The sequence below is a fragment of the Argiope bruennichi genome, chromosome 10 (assembly GCF_947563725.1).
Source record: "Argiope bruennichi chromosome 10, qqArgBrue1.1, whole genome shotgun sequence".
Taxonomy (NCBI): Eukaryota; Metazoa; Arthropoda; class Arachnida; order Araneae; family Araneidae; genus Argiope; species Argiope bruennichi.
Window position 1 is genome coordinate 88,762,164 of NC_079160.1, and position 16,683 is coordinate 88,778,846.

Genomic DNA, 16,683 nt, shown 5'->3' on the forward strand with positions numbered 1-16,683 from the left:
ATCTAAAATTGTTGTTAAGTGTAAATTATTATCATTGAAATCTGTCACTTTTTACTGTTTAAAAAAATTATTTCTTAGCACACAGTTAAAATTCAGTAACATATTAATCAGTAAGACATTTATTGATGTTTTGGGGAATGAAAATAGATGTAAGAATATAAAATACCTCAATTTTTTAAAGTCCTAATCCAAATAAATGTTGATAGATGAAATTATTAAGAAACAATATACTATTTCTTAAATAGGATTAACTATCTTATTATTTAATCCAATAATTAAAGTATGGTTTTATATGAATTGCATTAAACATGATTTAATCATTAAGAAAGATCATACCAATGATTAAATTAAAATACATGTCACAATTGAGTTATTAATTCAAATAATTTTAAATTGTCTGAATTACTAGATTTGAAATTGATCATAAGAAAATAAACAGAAAAGTAATAGAATAACTATTAACTCATTTTATTAATTTCAGTTGTTACACAAATTATTTAATGAAATATACAGTAATGGATTTAAATTTTTTTGCAAAATTATAAATTGAAAGAGCAGTGAGATTCATTCGGATTTGAATATGAATGCCATTTAAAGTGGAATGCTTTTATAAAATCTGTTTAAATATTTAATACATTGCTGATTATCAACTAAAGAAAATTAAATGCAACTTGGTACTTATTGTAATCAAAATACTGTTTATTAATAAATGTTAACAAAAGTACTTGCTGTAACTGAAAGAGTGCCAAGGTCTTTTTGCACTTTTATATGTTTGCTGAGCTATCTTTAAACTGTACAATATGAGACTTCTTAATTTTATGCATTTTTCTATTCAGAAAGTACAAATTAGAGTGGAAATGTTTGAGAATATTCTATTTTATTGACTATGACATTTAAAGTGGAATGTTACTTGATTTCATGCAATCCTGCCACCATTTTGTTTCAAATCTATTTTTTATATGAATATTTTAAAAAAGTAATTTTGTTATATTTAAATATGAAAATTATTTGTATTCTGAAAACTGCATTTCTTTTATTTTATTCAAATCACTAACTCATCTTTTTCATGTCTTATTTCTAAAAAAAATATTTTTCTCATTGGAAGTGTTTTTAAAAATACATACATTCCTATTTAAATGCTGCATTTTTTAAAACAATATATGATCATGCTATATTGTGCTTTTTTTTATTTATGACCAAATATTGTTTTATTTTTGTTGATGTTTTGTCTGTATCCATTTTTTTTTATCTTTAGTTAGAATATGTACAATTTTAGGGATGAATTGTTAGATCTTTAAAAAAAAATAGTTTGAGATAAAATTAATAAATTTTGTTTCGGAAACTTAAAGTTGCTATGAATAAATATTGTTAGTGTTTTGAATTTATACTTCAGAATCTTTGTGTTTTAAATTTCTTCGTTTTTAAATGTGAATATATATACTATATTTTGAATATAGAACAACTTAATATTTAAAAAAAAAAAATGTGTAATGAATAAAATATTGATCTCTATCATATTGTATGTACTGAATTATTGGCTAGAAACTTTTGTATTAAAGTAATTCTGATTGTATTGATTTTTAAATATGGTTTTTATTTATTTCCCCTGAATTGCAAGAAATGGTGCTTCAATTTACATATTTGGTATAAAATAGTGACTTTTTCAGAAGCATTAAAATTAACAAGTGTCTTTAAATCATTCTAACAATATTTTTAAAAAGAAAAACAACAACTTTGATAAAAACTTTATTGATGCAGGCACAAACAAACGTTTAAATTACAATGATGTACATTTAAGTGACGTGGTGAAGGTTGAGCTGATTCTGTATTGTTGGACTATGCTGAAATTCTTTATCCAGTTTGCTCTCAATGACTTTGAAACTGGGGGATATTGTGGCACCACAAGTACATAGCTGACCTAAAATGCCAAAGTTTATTAAAATCTGATTCATTTCTACATTGAGCTAAACTTTCATCAGTTAAATTAGAAATCATCGGAAGTCATGTTCATAGAATTACTGTATTCTATCAAAATTCTTACAATGAATTGTTAAAGTTATGTTTGGATTTTCTACATGAATGGCTCAATGATTGCTCCTTCCAATTTACTATGGAAGATTATCAGTAATCATGGAAACATTATAGCTTTTTTTTTTTGGGGGGGGGGGAAATATATCAGATAGTTGATGATAAAAATATTTCAATCCATATTATTTGTAAATAAGATTAATAATAAATTTATTTCATGAATACGATGCTATTTTGCATAGACAAGATTTATTTAGAATAAAATGAAAGGAAAGAACGATATTTAATAGTAATGTGTGTTAATATGATTAAGATATATGGGGAAGAGATGAAAATTTCAGCTTTCTCTTTTGACTGTTTGTAATTTTTTAATTACTTACACACACACACAAGAAATTCTCAAAAAACTGATAATTACATACCAACATGATCATTTAATGATCTTTTTATATAACAGTAGATTCAAAGAAATTACTTCAAGAACAGTTGACCTGCAGTTCTCGATACAATTTAACATTCCATTCAATCTTAAAAAAGCTACAACCATTTTCATATAAGGGGAAAAAAAACTTTTTTTACTGATATTTAATACTTTATATGCAAATTGTACCTTAGTTTATTATAAAATTAATAGTTCCCAAAAGAAACTGACCAAGACTACTGTTACTTCCTAATAGAAGAAGGTTTATACCTTTTATTCTTTTTGCATTTCCTTATACAAATAAGAAACCAGTTTTTATATATTTGAACATGATATATAAAATTATATTTAAAAGGTTAATTATATTAATACAATATAAATATACATAATGTTTCAACTGAAGGTAATTTTTCAAAGGAATTATAATAATAAGGCACAGAAGTTCTTGAATAATAGATGAAATCTTGTTTGTACAGCAGTGAAACTTTTCTCGTTTAAGAGACATAATTTTAATGCCCATAAAAAAATTGGTTCTCAGGAAACTTTTGGTTTAACTGCATGTTATTGGTGAACATTGTTAATAGACTAATATGACATCTTGGACGATTAATTGCTGGCATATGGTTAAAAACTAAACATTTTACTTTTATCTTCATTCTAATGTAATGTGGTGAAAACCAGATGACAAGGCTGGATTGGGAGCTAACCATTTTGGATGCTAATGTGATGAAAAAAAATTCAAAGCTAAAAAAAAAAAAAAATGCACCCACCATAGATAATATAAAGTTTCATTTTATCCCAAAGTTTTTGCTAGTGGCCCAATTAAACTAAATTGAAAGTTTAAGAATATAAAGTTTAATTTGACAACATAAAGTATTAAATTAATCAGTACTCTTCTTTTTTTAATATATTAACCTGATTTTAGAAGATTTTGGAATACTAAAAGTCATTTACTGAAATCAGTACAACCAAATATATAGAATTACCATATTTTATTTACTTTTTGCAACATCAGATTTCTTTAACCACTTAATTGTTTTATTTTCTTTACAATCTAATAAAATTACACCTTCTGTTTTGGGAATATTTTATTATTTTAATTCAAATGGAAATCTATTGAATACTTAACTTATCTATGTATTTGAAGTAATTTTAATATTGAATTATAATCATTATGAATGATTAGATTACAACTATCAAAATTCAATAAATCGATGCACATATGGTATATGGACAAAACCGTTAAGCGGATAATTTATATATTTCTGTTAGAAGTAAGAAAACATAAATCCTTTTGAAAAATTTTAGAGTTAAAGTTAGGGAAAAGTGATGAATTTTATTTGTATAATATTTCTACAGTAGAATAAAGTAAGATAAATATCTGCATCCAGGGCTGGAAAGAGCAAACCAAGAAGGAAAATAGAAAATCTATCATAGATATAAAAGTTCAAGAAAATCAGAAATAATATTTTCATATTGATGCTTACTTGACTTATTCGGAATAATACCATTATGACATGCAAGGCATATTGAAACCCCACTGCTATCATCACTTGCCAAAAGCGAACTTGGAGCAAAATACATTTACATTTTCATAAAACTTTTTGAATCTTGTGGGTAGATGTCATACTAAGTGTGATTATCATTAACAGTTCTGAAAAGCTATCGATTCCCTAAACAGAACTAGTATTTTCTTTTGAATATTGTAGAGAATCATCTACACTATAATAGCAAAACCATTTTATATTTTTGATAGTTATTTATGTTATGGATAGAAAATTAAAATTTTCACTATGTTCTAATTTATAAGTGAATAAAGTTGAGTAATTCATTAAAAATATTTGGCAAATAAATGCCTTCTGGTACATTTTATAAAAAGAGAAAAGCATAAATACCAGTTAAAAAAATGAGAGGGAGGGACAGGACTTTGTTTTGAAAAAATCATTCAAAAAGAAAATAAACAAAATTCTGAAAATCAGACTTTGGACACTTTATGCTCAAAATATTACTTATTCTGTAAATTTAGTCTTTATTAAGGTGGCACACCACTACCTGGAAGCTGAGAATTTTTTTATTTTATAGCAAATATGCATCTTTGCGCCTTTAACTCATGATCACATCTTGAAAAAAGGTACACAGTGTAATGGTAAAGCCTTTAACAGATACACAATTGGAAGGCTACCATGATGTTGCTTTTAAAATTAGAGAATAAACTGGGGAATATATGACACTGCTGAAATTACAACAAAATGAAAGAACTAATACATTAAGTAAGAAACTTTCCTTCAGTTTGATGAAGAAGGCAAAAAATTACAAGTTTGTTGCTAGCATCGTCATTTGGCATTCAGTTATTTTGAAGTTTAATGTTATAAAATATTAGCAGAATTAAAATATAAATTTATTAAGCGCAATAGACAGGAATGACAAAATGCAATGTTACAGTAGAAATGAGATCAGATAAGGTATTTCAACATGAATCAATGCACTTGACCTCCATGGCAGTCTTGAGATTGAATCAAAATTATATTAGAATCAGATAATCAAACCCACACATTCATTTTTATTACTAGCCTGTTTTGTAGACAAGTGGTACACCAGGAATTTTGATTGTCTTTACTTTCAATTTTGTATGCATATTTGATTGTTTATGATTCAGTGTACGCACGCATAAAAAAGCAATTTGATTCAAAATTAAATTTTTTTTCAAATAATAATTAAAAAAAGCTTTAAATAAAGTTCCTATTTTTATATCTTAGACATCAAAGTCAATTCTTTTCTGGAAATTTCTGAAAAACAAAATGCTGTAACTGAAACATGAAAGAAATGAAACAACATAAAAAAGCTCATGTTAAGACTTTCTTTTCGCCTTGAACTATAGTAATCATAATAAAGAAGATAGTGTATAACATTACCAAGAAATATTAGTTATAGCAATTTTACTCCCAGATGAAGTGTTTAGCCCATTGGAGATTCAAATTAACTTAAATTTGAACAGATTTCATGGACACTTTTCAAATCTGTTAGAGGTGGGAAATATTTCATGACTCTGTCAGTAACTGTTGCTGTTATCAAAATAAAATTTTCAAAATTGAAACTTATGAAAGTAGATATTTCACCATGATGATGACTCACCATGTTCAAGAAGGGACTACTTATATTATCAACTGCATGAATTAAATGGCACCTTTTAGAAAACCTTAAAATTAAGAAAATAATAATAGATTTTACTGAGAAAAAAAGCAAGAAAAGTGAATCCTAGAGCAAAAGCTTGTTGATAAAATAAAATTATAAAAATAAATTTACTAAATATATTGTTTTCATTCTGATAAAACCATTACCTTAAATAAATCAGTTTAAAAATTCATACCATAATAATATGAAATCATATTTACAGGCAAAATATGCATATTTCTATGTAAAAATTTATATGGCATTTAGAAAAAGGCAAGAATATGATTTCAAAATTACATTAGTTGTGCATAATTGTAGGGAAAAGGGAGAGTCATTTATTTACTTTGTTAATTCACTCATTTCTTTACATAGTGCTAACTACTATTTACTTGATTTTTATCACAAAAATATCTTTATCATGAAAGTTTTATTTTTAATTTATTTATTCACTATTTATTTTTTTTCACACCGCCAATAAGAATTTAAAAAAATTTCTACACAAATTAATGACAGTTGATTAAAAAAAAGCTTTTAAATATTAAGATTTTATATTGTTTAAGGGAAGCTGAAATTTCTCTTAAGAAAATAATTATAAGAATGAAATAAATTTTATATATATTTTTCACAACCATTCAAATGCATAATTTACACAAATGTTGGAATAAAAAGTGGATACATGCACTATTGTTTGTTTAATACTAATACAATTATTTCATCAATTATAGAAATTTTTTATCAAAATTCTAGCATGAAATAAAGCAATTGTAATTTGGGTTGTTACCTTTCCAGCAGAAAGTTCCGATTTTTGAATCACATGTCGGGCAATGAATCTAGGAAAAATAATATAAGAATAAAATTTTATTTACTAGATATTTTATACAAAACTATAAGTGTCAACAGTACTTAATGATAAATTATATAACATTCATTTCAAAATAAATTATTTTATAATCTGCTGAAACCTAAAATGAATAATGAGGGAACCATTTGCCGATAAAAATATTATATCTAAATCATGAACCACATCAATTAGAGCAAAATAATTTTAATACACTGTAGGGGAAAAAAAAAAAAAAAAAAAAACCTTACCTTTCCTGACATAGATTGGTGTGCTTCAATCATCCATGGCAAAAATTCAATGAATAATGATTTTTTACAAATTGTTTGTGATTGTTCTGAGATGAGCTGCTGGGCAAAATTATTCCAGTACAAATCTTGCCCTTGGATGTGAGGTATGACATTGCTTTGTAGAAACAAGCATTTTCTGGTAAAAATCAAAATGGCACCATTATTTTTTAATTATAATACATTATTAATTACACATATTTTAACTGCAAATGGATTAGATACCCATGTATATCTTAGAACATTGGTTACCAAGTCATCAGTAGCACTTCATATCAATACATTACATACAACATAATATCAATAAACTACTGAAGAATAGATATTTCCAAAGAATTTTATTGAATTAAAACAAATATTTTGAAACATTATTCAAAATTATTTAAGACATTTATTATTGACTAAATATATAAGAGCATTTTTTTAAAAATCGCATGACACAATTATGTAGATTAAATAAATTAACATTCTTTATCAGACATTTACAATTTTGTTTCGTTCAATAGCAAGCACTTTTGCTTTTCTTGCTCAATTTAACATCATAACTAACTCCCATCTTCATTTTTGTTATGAGAATCGACTCCAGTATTTTTGAATTCATGCAGGAATACAATTCCATTCCCCATCTCCAACCATGCTAAAATTACTTTCACTATCTCTATTGCTCCGAGCGAAGATACGGGAAACATATTTTGTTGTTTTCCATATATAAAATCCATTCTTTTGTAGTTTTTTTCGTATATATATATATATATATATATATATATTGTAGTTTTTCACTATAAATCCATAATTCTGCCGTTTTTATTTAATTTCTGTAGTATTTACAGAAATTCTGTAGTTGTTGCAGGGTATGTCCTTAAAAGACATACACTCCAACAGCAACAGAATAGAAATAAAGCATTTAAATTTTAAAGAAAAAATTTTTTAAGCTGATTACAATTTGTCTTGTTTTATATAGTATTGACTACTGATGGTGAACAATGGTTACCAATATAATCTATGATGTATGAATTATACAATTACTCACTTGTTTTCCTTTTGTAACAAATAAACTAATATTAATATTCCCTTTTTATTAAATGGGCTTGTTTTGCATGTCAAGTTACAATGATTTTCATATTCATAATTAAAAAAGAGCATTTCCATAACTGCATTATTTTTAAATTTGAAAAAAAAAAAATTAGGTATAAATGCATAATGCCTAATTAATATTAAAATTTATATTCACGGGCAAAGTATATAATAGTAGCAATTACCTTCTACTTTACTTAAACGTATTAACAGTAATTAAGGAGTAAAAGTAGTTCAGCATAAAGCTAGTTTTTACGCAGTACTAGTAACATATTATTAAAATAGATATATTTGTTACATGACTGTTAAAATAATTTCAATTAAGAAATGAACATTTATATCTTTAAATGGCCTCAGTTTTGTATATATTTGAACAAGTCTGGACAGAGTTTTGCAAATTTCATGCATCATGTATTTACTTAAAAATGTTATTAAATTATATGGTTATAATAATATGCATTAGAGAATATAAATAAAAATAATATAGAATTAATGACTTAGTCTGAAATTTATTAATGAACTATTAAACCAGAATAATATCAAAAAACTAAAATTAATTTTAGTAATAGATTAATTGATTTCTTTCTTTAATAAAATATAAGTCAATGCATTTTTTACAATGTTAACTACCATTTTTCTCATTTATGAAATATGTGATATGATATAGAAAATCATTATAATCTCACAATTTTTTAAAGGGCAGAATTTTCCATTAGCTTTAATATAGCCCAAATATACATCATTTGAACCAAAAGCAACAATAATAATTTTTAGCCAATATTATAGTTTAAGTTTGCCATGATTAGTGTGTTTGTGTACAGATTTCACTAACGAGGGGTGGAGGACATTTTGATTAAAACACATACCAAAAATTACTTGTTAATTTTGTTTTAAATAATACCTTAAAGTCTATTATTTACCTGCATTCTTTACATTTAAATTTGTCTCCATCAAGTGCCGCCTTCTCTTTGAATCTGGCTAAATAATTCTGAATGGCATCAAAATTATTGCCTATAATACAAGCATGAAAATGCTATCAGTTAAGTATCCAATAAACTAGTGCCTTTCTACAAATATTAAAATCTTTGAATGATTAACTAATTCATTATAGAGTATTTTGAACATCTATATGATATATCAATATAAGGCATAATAAGAAATTTAAATGAAGAAATATTAACTATAATTTTTAAAGGTTATTTACAGATATAAAAAAACGTTTTACTTAAGAATTGAAAAAATAATAATAAAAGGACACACAGCTGAATAAAAAAATATAAACTTTAGTATTGTCAAATATAAGTTATTGAAACTGAATAACGTAATAACAAATATATATATATATATATATTTCAGTTAGCAAAATGAATTAATTTACAATTTAATTACATAATTTCTTTTTCCTTTCAATTCTAAAATTATTTACTCTTGAAAATTTCTGCATGTATTGCAAGATATATTTATTAATAAAAGCCTTTATTATATGAAAAGTTTGATAAAAAAAAGTTAGCAGTTAAATTTTGCCAATATCATATGAAAAAAAAAATGATGTAAAATTTCAATTTTAATATAATTATATTAATTATAGAATTCTGTCTCTAGTGTAAAGAATTTTTTTTACACAATTGCATTTGATTTAAATAAATAAATACAATTGAATGACAAATCCAGTTTCACATGTTCTGTAATTATATTTTATTTAAATTTATCAATTTTTCTTTATTTATTTATTGCATTTGCTTATTATCAATCCAGAAAAATTTAGCTTAATGAATAAGCATTTTTTTTTTTCAATTTAAATAGATAAAGAGTACTAAGTTTTAAATTGCATTTCAAAATTACACATATATCAAGCAAAGGCATGCAATATCTATTACAATGATTATAAAATCAAAAGAAGTTTCACTTTTGGACAATTCTACACTATTCAATTTAATAAGTAGATATCTTGTAATAAAACTTTTGAAGAATATGATGGTTATCAGCACAATTAATTAATTGATATTAATTAGTTATATTGATATTAATATCAATATAAAACAGCAAAATTATTCTATAAATTTTGAAATTGAATTTAAATATAAAAAAATAAGAATATTTTTAAAAAAAATCTAGTCATAAATATTGAAAATTTTACAAAAATTCATATCTTTACAAAATTTAAATTTATGAAAGATTGCTAATCATGTTTAAGCAAATCAATATTTAATATTATTTATTCCTATCATTCTTGGTAAAAATGTTATAGTCAGCATGAAATACATAAATCTTCAAATATGATTCATATTTTTTATAGTAATTAACACGAAAGAGATAGTTCCCCCCCCCTCCTTCTACTCATTATCAACGACTGAATTTGAAAGTCAAAAAACAATTTGGCAAAATGAAAAAAAGCACATGTCTGAAATTCCTTTACACATGAATGCATTCATATGCATGAAATTTCACAGTACTTATTAATAGATTTGAGTCAAAAGAAGTCTTACAAAGAACATTCAAATGATGATTTACAACTCTTAAAATGTTCTGCAAACTGTAAATAAATGTGATGGTTTGCAGAAAAATGTAAAGAATCTATACTGGAAAATAACACTATTTACTATTTAACAGTAGCTGTTAACTGTTTTCTATTTTACAGTAAATAGAATAAAAATAATCAAAGTATATATAAGATTACACCAACTGTTAAAGACTAACATTTACTAAAATTTCCAGTATTACTAAGGTATTAATTAATTGATTTCAATCATTAAAATTACTATATAGATTCTACTCTAATCTTTTTATGAGAGACAACTATGATTAAAAAGTAGAGCTTAATTTTTCTTATAGTCTATAATGTTGTCAAATCTAATTAAGTCCAAGGAATCACGGAAATACATGTAACTAGCATAAGGAATACAAAAAAATAAATATCAAAAGCATGCATACATTATGAATCCGGTTAAAAATTACCCATTGACACTTGTCTCCCTAGATGGTACAGTGAAAAAATTTTGTAATCAATGTTGTCTTCATCTAGGGTGTTCTTCATGTTTTCATATAATCTCAACTGAGATAAAAATCCAGCATTAGGACTGAAAGTACAAAAAATGCATAATTAATAATAATATAATAGAATCAATACTTTATAAATTATTATATAGCTTAATGTAATCTGAATAGAGCATATAATTATAATCTAATTATATACTAATACATATTATTATATAATTAGTATAAAGATATAAACCAAATATAGCCAACTTGGCAAAATATAAAGTTTAAATTGTAAAAAATGAATTGGTCAGAAAACTTTATAAAGGGTCACCTTCAAACAGAAATTCAAACCAGGGATTTCTTTTTTTCTTCACTTTTTTACAATTTAAGTTTTATATTTCGCTAATTTGGTTAATTTCATTGGTGTTTTAGATGTAGCAGCATTGCCGTGATCTAAACATAATGTTCCTCCTTTTTAAATGTTTCTGATTCTACAAAGATTTACTTAATAATATGGTTATGTAAATATTGCTTTTTTTTTATTTGCAGTTTTTTCTACCTATACATACCAATTGTAAATGAAATCAAAATAAAGCAAGATCAGTGAGGAGAATAAAAGTTCATGAAGTACAGGATTATATTGCTTTTAGAGATTATGTAACCAAAACAGGTTATTTTCAAACTCACATTGTCCCTGTTTTAATCTGAATACTATAACTTTTAACAGGTGAAAGATCTCATTATTAACAATAAAAGGTTATAACATACTTATTAAGGGTACAAAAAATAGTCCTGTGAAAATATACAACAATTGAATATCATTGGAATAAACGATTTTTAAAATAGATACCATAATGAAGATATCACATTGAACCATTTAATTGAAATAAACATGGGTTCCAACTACCTAGACCACTTTTTATATAATTGATGTTCATTGATATTATGAGAGATCCTATTGGCAGAGCAAAATGGAATTTATTTTAAACACTGACATAAATTGTTTAAGCTTGGGCCAACAATGTACGCGCAAAAATAAGGAGAAAGCAAGCAAATATCTATAGAGTATTTATCCACAACATAATAATCTATCAAAAATGTTTTGATAATAGAGGATTTTTTTTTCTTATGATTTATTCAGCATTACCTAATTCTTCATTAGGTTTTTTTCCCTATAAAAAAGTGCCTTCCAATATTTAAACAGCAAACTTTGTTATATCAGATAAGGCACCCATTCTATCATTGCTCAATAATTAATTTTTAAATTATTAATGGTAAGTATATATTGACATTGGGAAAAAGCTTTAAATGAAGTAAAGAGAAATTATTTTTATTTTATTTCTTTGTATCAATAAATACACAGCAGAAAAAAATTACAATGGTAAAATTTTTATTAAGTCTCTCCCCCTCCCCCCTCAGCCTATTAATCATATCTTTAGAAAAATGTTCTTGACATAACAAATCTTAAACAAAAATAGTTCAACTTTTCTGAGACTAAACTTACAAAGTTTTGAATACAACTATTTTACATTATATCATTTCAATGGCATTTTGAAGAACCACAAATCAATATATAGCATTTCCTTGAGGTATATATAAAAGCCAAGAGCTATTTAGTTAACCATTTTGCCTACGTCTCCTGTTCATGAAAATTTCTATTTTTTTCTTTGTTTTTTGTCGCATTAGAACAAACAAAAATAAAAACTCGAACAAGTAAGCATTTAAAAGTTTTAAAATGTAGAAAAACACTTGAAGTGCGTTTAAGATACTGCAGAAGTTTCACTTGAACACATTGCAGATGACAAAGAAGTTAATCCTTTGAACTGCAATTTATTTTTCATCAACCCTGCAGTCTTCAATTTTCTTAATTTTAGAAGAGTTTATACAGATTGTTACAAGGTTTTTTTTCATTAAAAAAAACTATCTTAAAAAGTATCAACTTTTAATAATTTCTAGAGAAAGTAATTCATCATTGTCATTTTGTTTTATCCATTCATCACAGTATTCTATTCATAAAATAATTATATTTTTTCACTTCCCAAGACTGCACCAAACACATTCCATTGTTTCTTTTTTTGTTTTTTCAAAAAGATCAATATATTTTCTGAAATCCCTAAGTAATTTAATATACCATCCATTAACCAGATTTTGAAATTTTGTGTTTTCTACTTTAATTTTTTTTTAGTTAATGGAATGAATTAAAAAGTAATTTTATTTTTTAATTATTAATCTTTTTAGTACTTATCAACAAAAATGTTCATTACAATCTACTTTCTCAATCTTGTACTGATTTATTGAAAATGATTTCCTTTAAAATAGTAAAAAAATAAAATTTACTTTTTTTTTCTTGGAATCTAATTTTGTCTATAGTTATTTTAATTTTGGTGCTTCAAACTTAATTTAAAATATATTTAAGTCTACACTTTAAATAGGTTAGGAATCGACAGATTAAAATGTCAGTGTATAAAGAATATTTTGCTAAATATAACTATTATGTTTAGGGTGGAGGCTATATCAAAGTTTAAAATAAATTACATTTTTTACCTATATATTTATTTATTGACTCAAATAATATAAAATATAATTATTTAAGTTACTTATAGCATTTTTCCTAAATATAAATATATGCATGTCTTTAAGGGATAGGAAATTTCTATTGAGTCAAGATTAGAATGGATATTTCATACAACAATATTCAATTTGAAAATTGAACATAAAATTAAAATTAAGAAGACTGCAGATCATTATGCGCAGCATGCATGCAATCAGCTCTTCTAAAGACTTGCTCAGTTTAATTTCTACCAAGAAATGATGATTGCTAATCTGCCTAAGGACATACAATAAAAAGGTTTCTTTCTTTCTCTATGTTGCCTGCAATCAACAGCATAAAGATACAAATAATATCCAACTCTAAATTATGAAGCAGTAATATACTAAATAAATAAATAATGAACTAATCTTTCACATCTATATAATATTTCATCTAGGTTGGCCAATTTTTTGATTATTGGGAATACTAATTAAAATAAAACAATTTATTAAGATTATTACTTAAATTAAAAAGAAATTTCTGTTTTACAAAAAGTTTAGGCATAATTGAGGAATAGGGAAACCATTTATTTACCATGCAGAATATCTTTTCTCTTTAACTTTTTGAAGGGCTTCATCTACTCCTATGTTATACTTCTTCATCAGATATGCTACAACTAATGTTGCACTGCGAGATACTCCACCATAACTGAGAAAATAATAAATGTAAAAATGTTTGTTTACAGCCTTATTAAATAAAATATATACACAATTATCTCTAGAGCACTGTTTCTATAATTCCTAATAATTTTAATAATTTTTAAAAGCCACTCCAGAAATTAGAATACAGTGTTTTTAGTGTTATAATGATCAGAAATATAAAAATTATTTCCATCGTTTACAAACATAGAACTTAATGATTTGTCTATTAACTTTTAATATTTTGATGATTTATTAGGTTTTAATGAAAAAAACAACAACAAACTATACAGTGAAAGTCAAATTCTGTATAAAAAAACAGTGCTTTTATAATAAGGTGCCAAAATTTTACCAATGGAGTGTTGTTAATGCACAAGCACTGTTACTTCCTCACAAACAAAAGGTAATATAGTGTATAGTCATGCTATCTTTTTAAAATCAAAATTAGGGGAAATCAAGAAATATCATATTGGAGTAATAATTTAATAATGAAATAACAGATTTGTGAATATAAAAAATGAAAAGAGATAATGATTTAAAACTCAAATTTAAAATAAGGCTAATTTTTCGACAATAAGGATTTTTTTTGAATTGATCAAGAATAAATATAAAAATATTGTACAACTGTAAAAAAAAAAAAAAAAAAAAAAAAAAGAAGACACAAATCGCAAATTTGGAGCACGATAGCTTTATGAGAGATTAATTTTTTCATGTTATTTTTATGAATTCACTATGAATTACAACGATGATAACACATAGAAATATATCTATAATATAATTGTAATATGCATGTACATAAATGAATATACTGTAATGTGCATGATCATAAATTATAATGATAAATGAAAACACTGAAAAAAATATATAACATAATTACAAGTATTATAAGGAAATTAAAAAAAAAAAAAAAAAAAAAAACATCAAATCTGGAAAGAAATGTTAAGAATAAAAAAATGCTATCCCTGTATAGTTGATTTTTTAAATTTTAAAGTGATGCAAAAATGGTTTTATATATGCCCTGATGTTGTTGAGGGAAAGTATTAATTAAATTAAGAAAATTCTTATCTTAGCACTTACAATTCAAGAAATAACTACCAGCCAATTTTGCATCTTTACATCCAATGACCTATTCTATAGACTGTTTGGATAAATTTTAATCATGTATGTCAATAAACAGAAATAATAGTATGCCAATAAATTTTCAAATTAAAAAAAAAAAATTAAAACAATATTTTTGGTATTCAGAATACAAATTTTCACACAATTACAAATTTTGGTAACAATATATACTAAAACAACTAAAGAAATATGTAAGATTGTTAAGCTTATAATGCAAGAGAAATGTATGGTTATGCTTTAATCAAATAAATGCTGACCTATTTTTAAGATTCTAAAGCCTAAAAAATGTTAAATTTCAAAAATTTAGATACTACACTAAAAAAAATAACAACTCAATTTGAAATTTTAAAGCAAAACTAATTTAAGAAATTAAATGCTGCAAAATAAAATTAAAATTATTAAATAAATAAAATTAGTATACAATTTTTTTTTAAATGCCTACATATTTTTGGGCAAGATTAAACAAACAATACAATTCCCATAAAGTAAAAACATTAGACTGAAAAACAATTAATTAAAACAAAACATACTATAAATTGTAAATATATCAAGTGATTTTCAACTCGATATTCAAAATAATAAGTTTTAGTTTTCTAAGATAGTTAATTCTTTAAAAAACTATATTAGCAATTCTTTCTGATATATCTCTCAACTCTGAGTAATTATTTGATGACACAAATGATTATTATCAAATACAATACTAAAAATGCTTGATAATCAATCAAAACGATGATATATGCATAGATAAATAAATTTACCAATGAGTTAATCATCAAAAAATGAATGTTGGATATGATTGAAACATAAATTACAGAACTCTGATAATCAATACAATTTTATTAATTAAAAAGAGAAATTTCAAATTAAATCAAGAAGAAAATTCCAACTTTTTCCAAATTAATAAAATATAAGAGATTCTAAAATTATATACAGTTTTGACAATCATTACATTAAAATCATGTATTATTAAAGAATCAAATGGCAATACCAGTGCACAAGACATGCTCCTTTTTCTTGTCCTTCTTTGATAAAAGCATTTGATCTTTCGAAACATGATAATATGTCACAATCTGGAGAATCCTCCAAATCAATAAATAGAGTTTCTATTTCTAAACCTTCTGGTTTTGTGATGGGAAACATATATACAGTCAGAATGTGAGTTATTCCATAGTTCTTTAAAGTTTCTTCACTCTCTGCTGCATCCAGATTTCCTAAAAACAACCTGGGCTCGATTTCATCACATTCTACCATAGATGACCTCTCGAAAATTTCAAATGAACACATATAAGATTTTTTGTTTACAAAACACAGAACTATATGTTAAAATGGAACTGTTTTAGGATAAATATAGCAACAAAGACTGTCATCCCCAGGAGACACAACAGTCACAGTGATACAGTTAAACATAATTAGTTCTAGTATAAATATCTCTTCATATGATCTTTGGTTTTTTTCGCTTATTCTCAGGAAATTATTGCAATTTATTCCTTTATTAATACTAAAACAGTAGTTTCCAAATCAGAACCTAGTAGAAAAAT

General features: G+C 24.7%; 1 protein-coding gene across 1 annotated transcript; it reads right to left on the reverse strand.

The window, feature by feature from the left end:
• Window positions 1–1,733: 1,733 nt before the first annotated feature.
• On the reverse strand, window positions 1,734–16,520 carry LOC129989447 (probable dual specificity protein phosphatase DDB_G0281963). Its single transcript, XM_056097990.1, has 7 exons — window positions 16,134–16,520; window positions 13,923–14,036; window positions 10,775–10,896; window positions 8,740–8,830; window positions 6,710–6,884; window positions 6,402–6,450; window positions 1,734–1,918 (listed from the first exon to the last, which is right to left on the reverse strand). Exons 1-7 carry the CDS (start codon window positions 16,427–16,429, stop codon window positions 1,794–1,796), a joined length of 972 nt encoding a protein of 323 aa, XP_055953965.1. The 5' UTR covers window positions 16,430–16,520; the 3' UTR covers window positions 1,734–1,793.
• Window positions 16,521–16,683: the final 163 nt, after the last annotated feature.

Coding starts and splice junctions, on each gene's coding strand:
- LOC129989447 (XM_056097990.1), bottom strand. CDS start 16,429: ATGTGTTCATTTGAAATTTTCGAGAGGTCATCTATGGTAGAATGTGAT. Junction 6,451..6,709: donor ACCAATCTATGTCAGGAAAG/GTAAGGTTTTTT, acceptor TATTTTTCCTAG/ATTCATTGCCCGACATGTGA. Junction 1,919..6,401: donor CGGAACTTTCTGCTGGAAAG/GTAACAACCCAA, acceptor TTGGCATTTTAG/GTCAGCTATGTACTTGTGGT.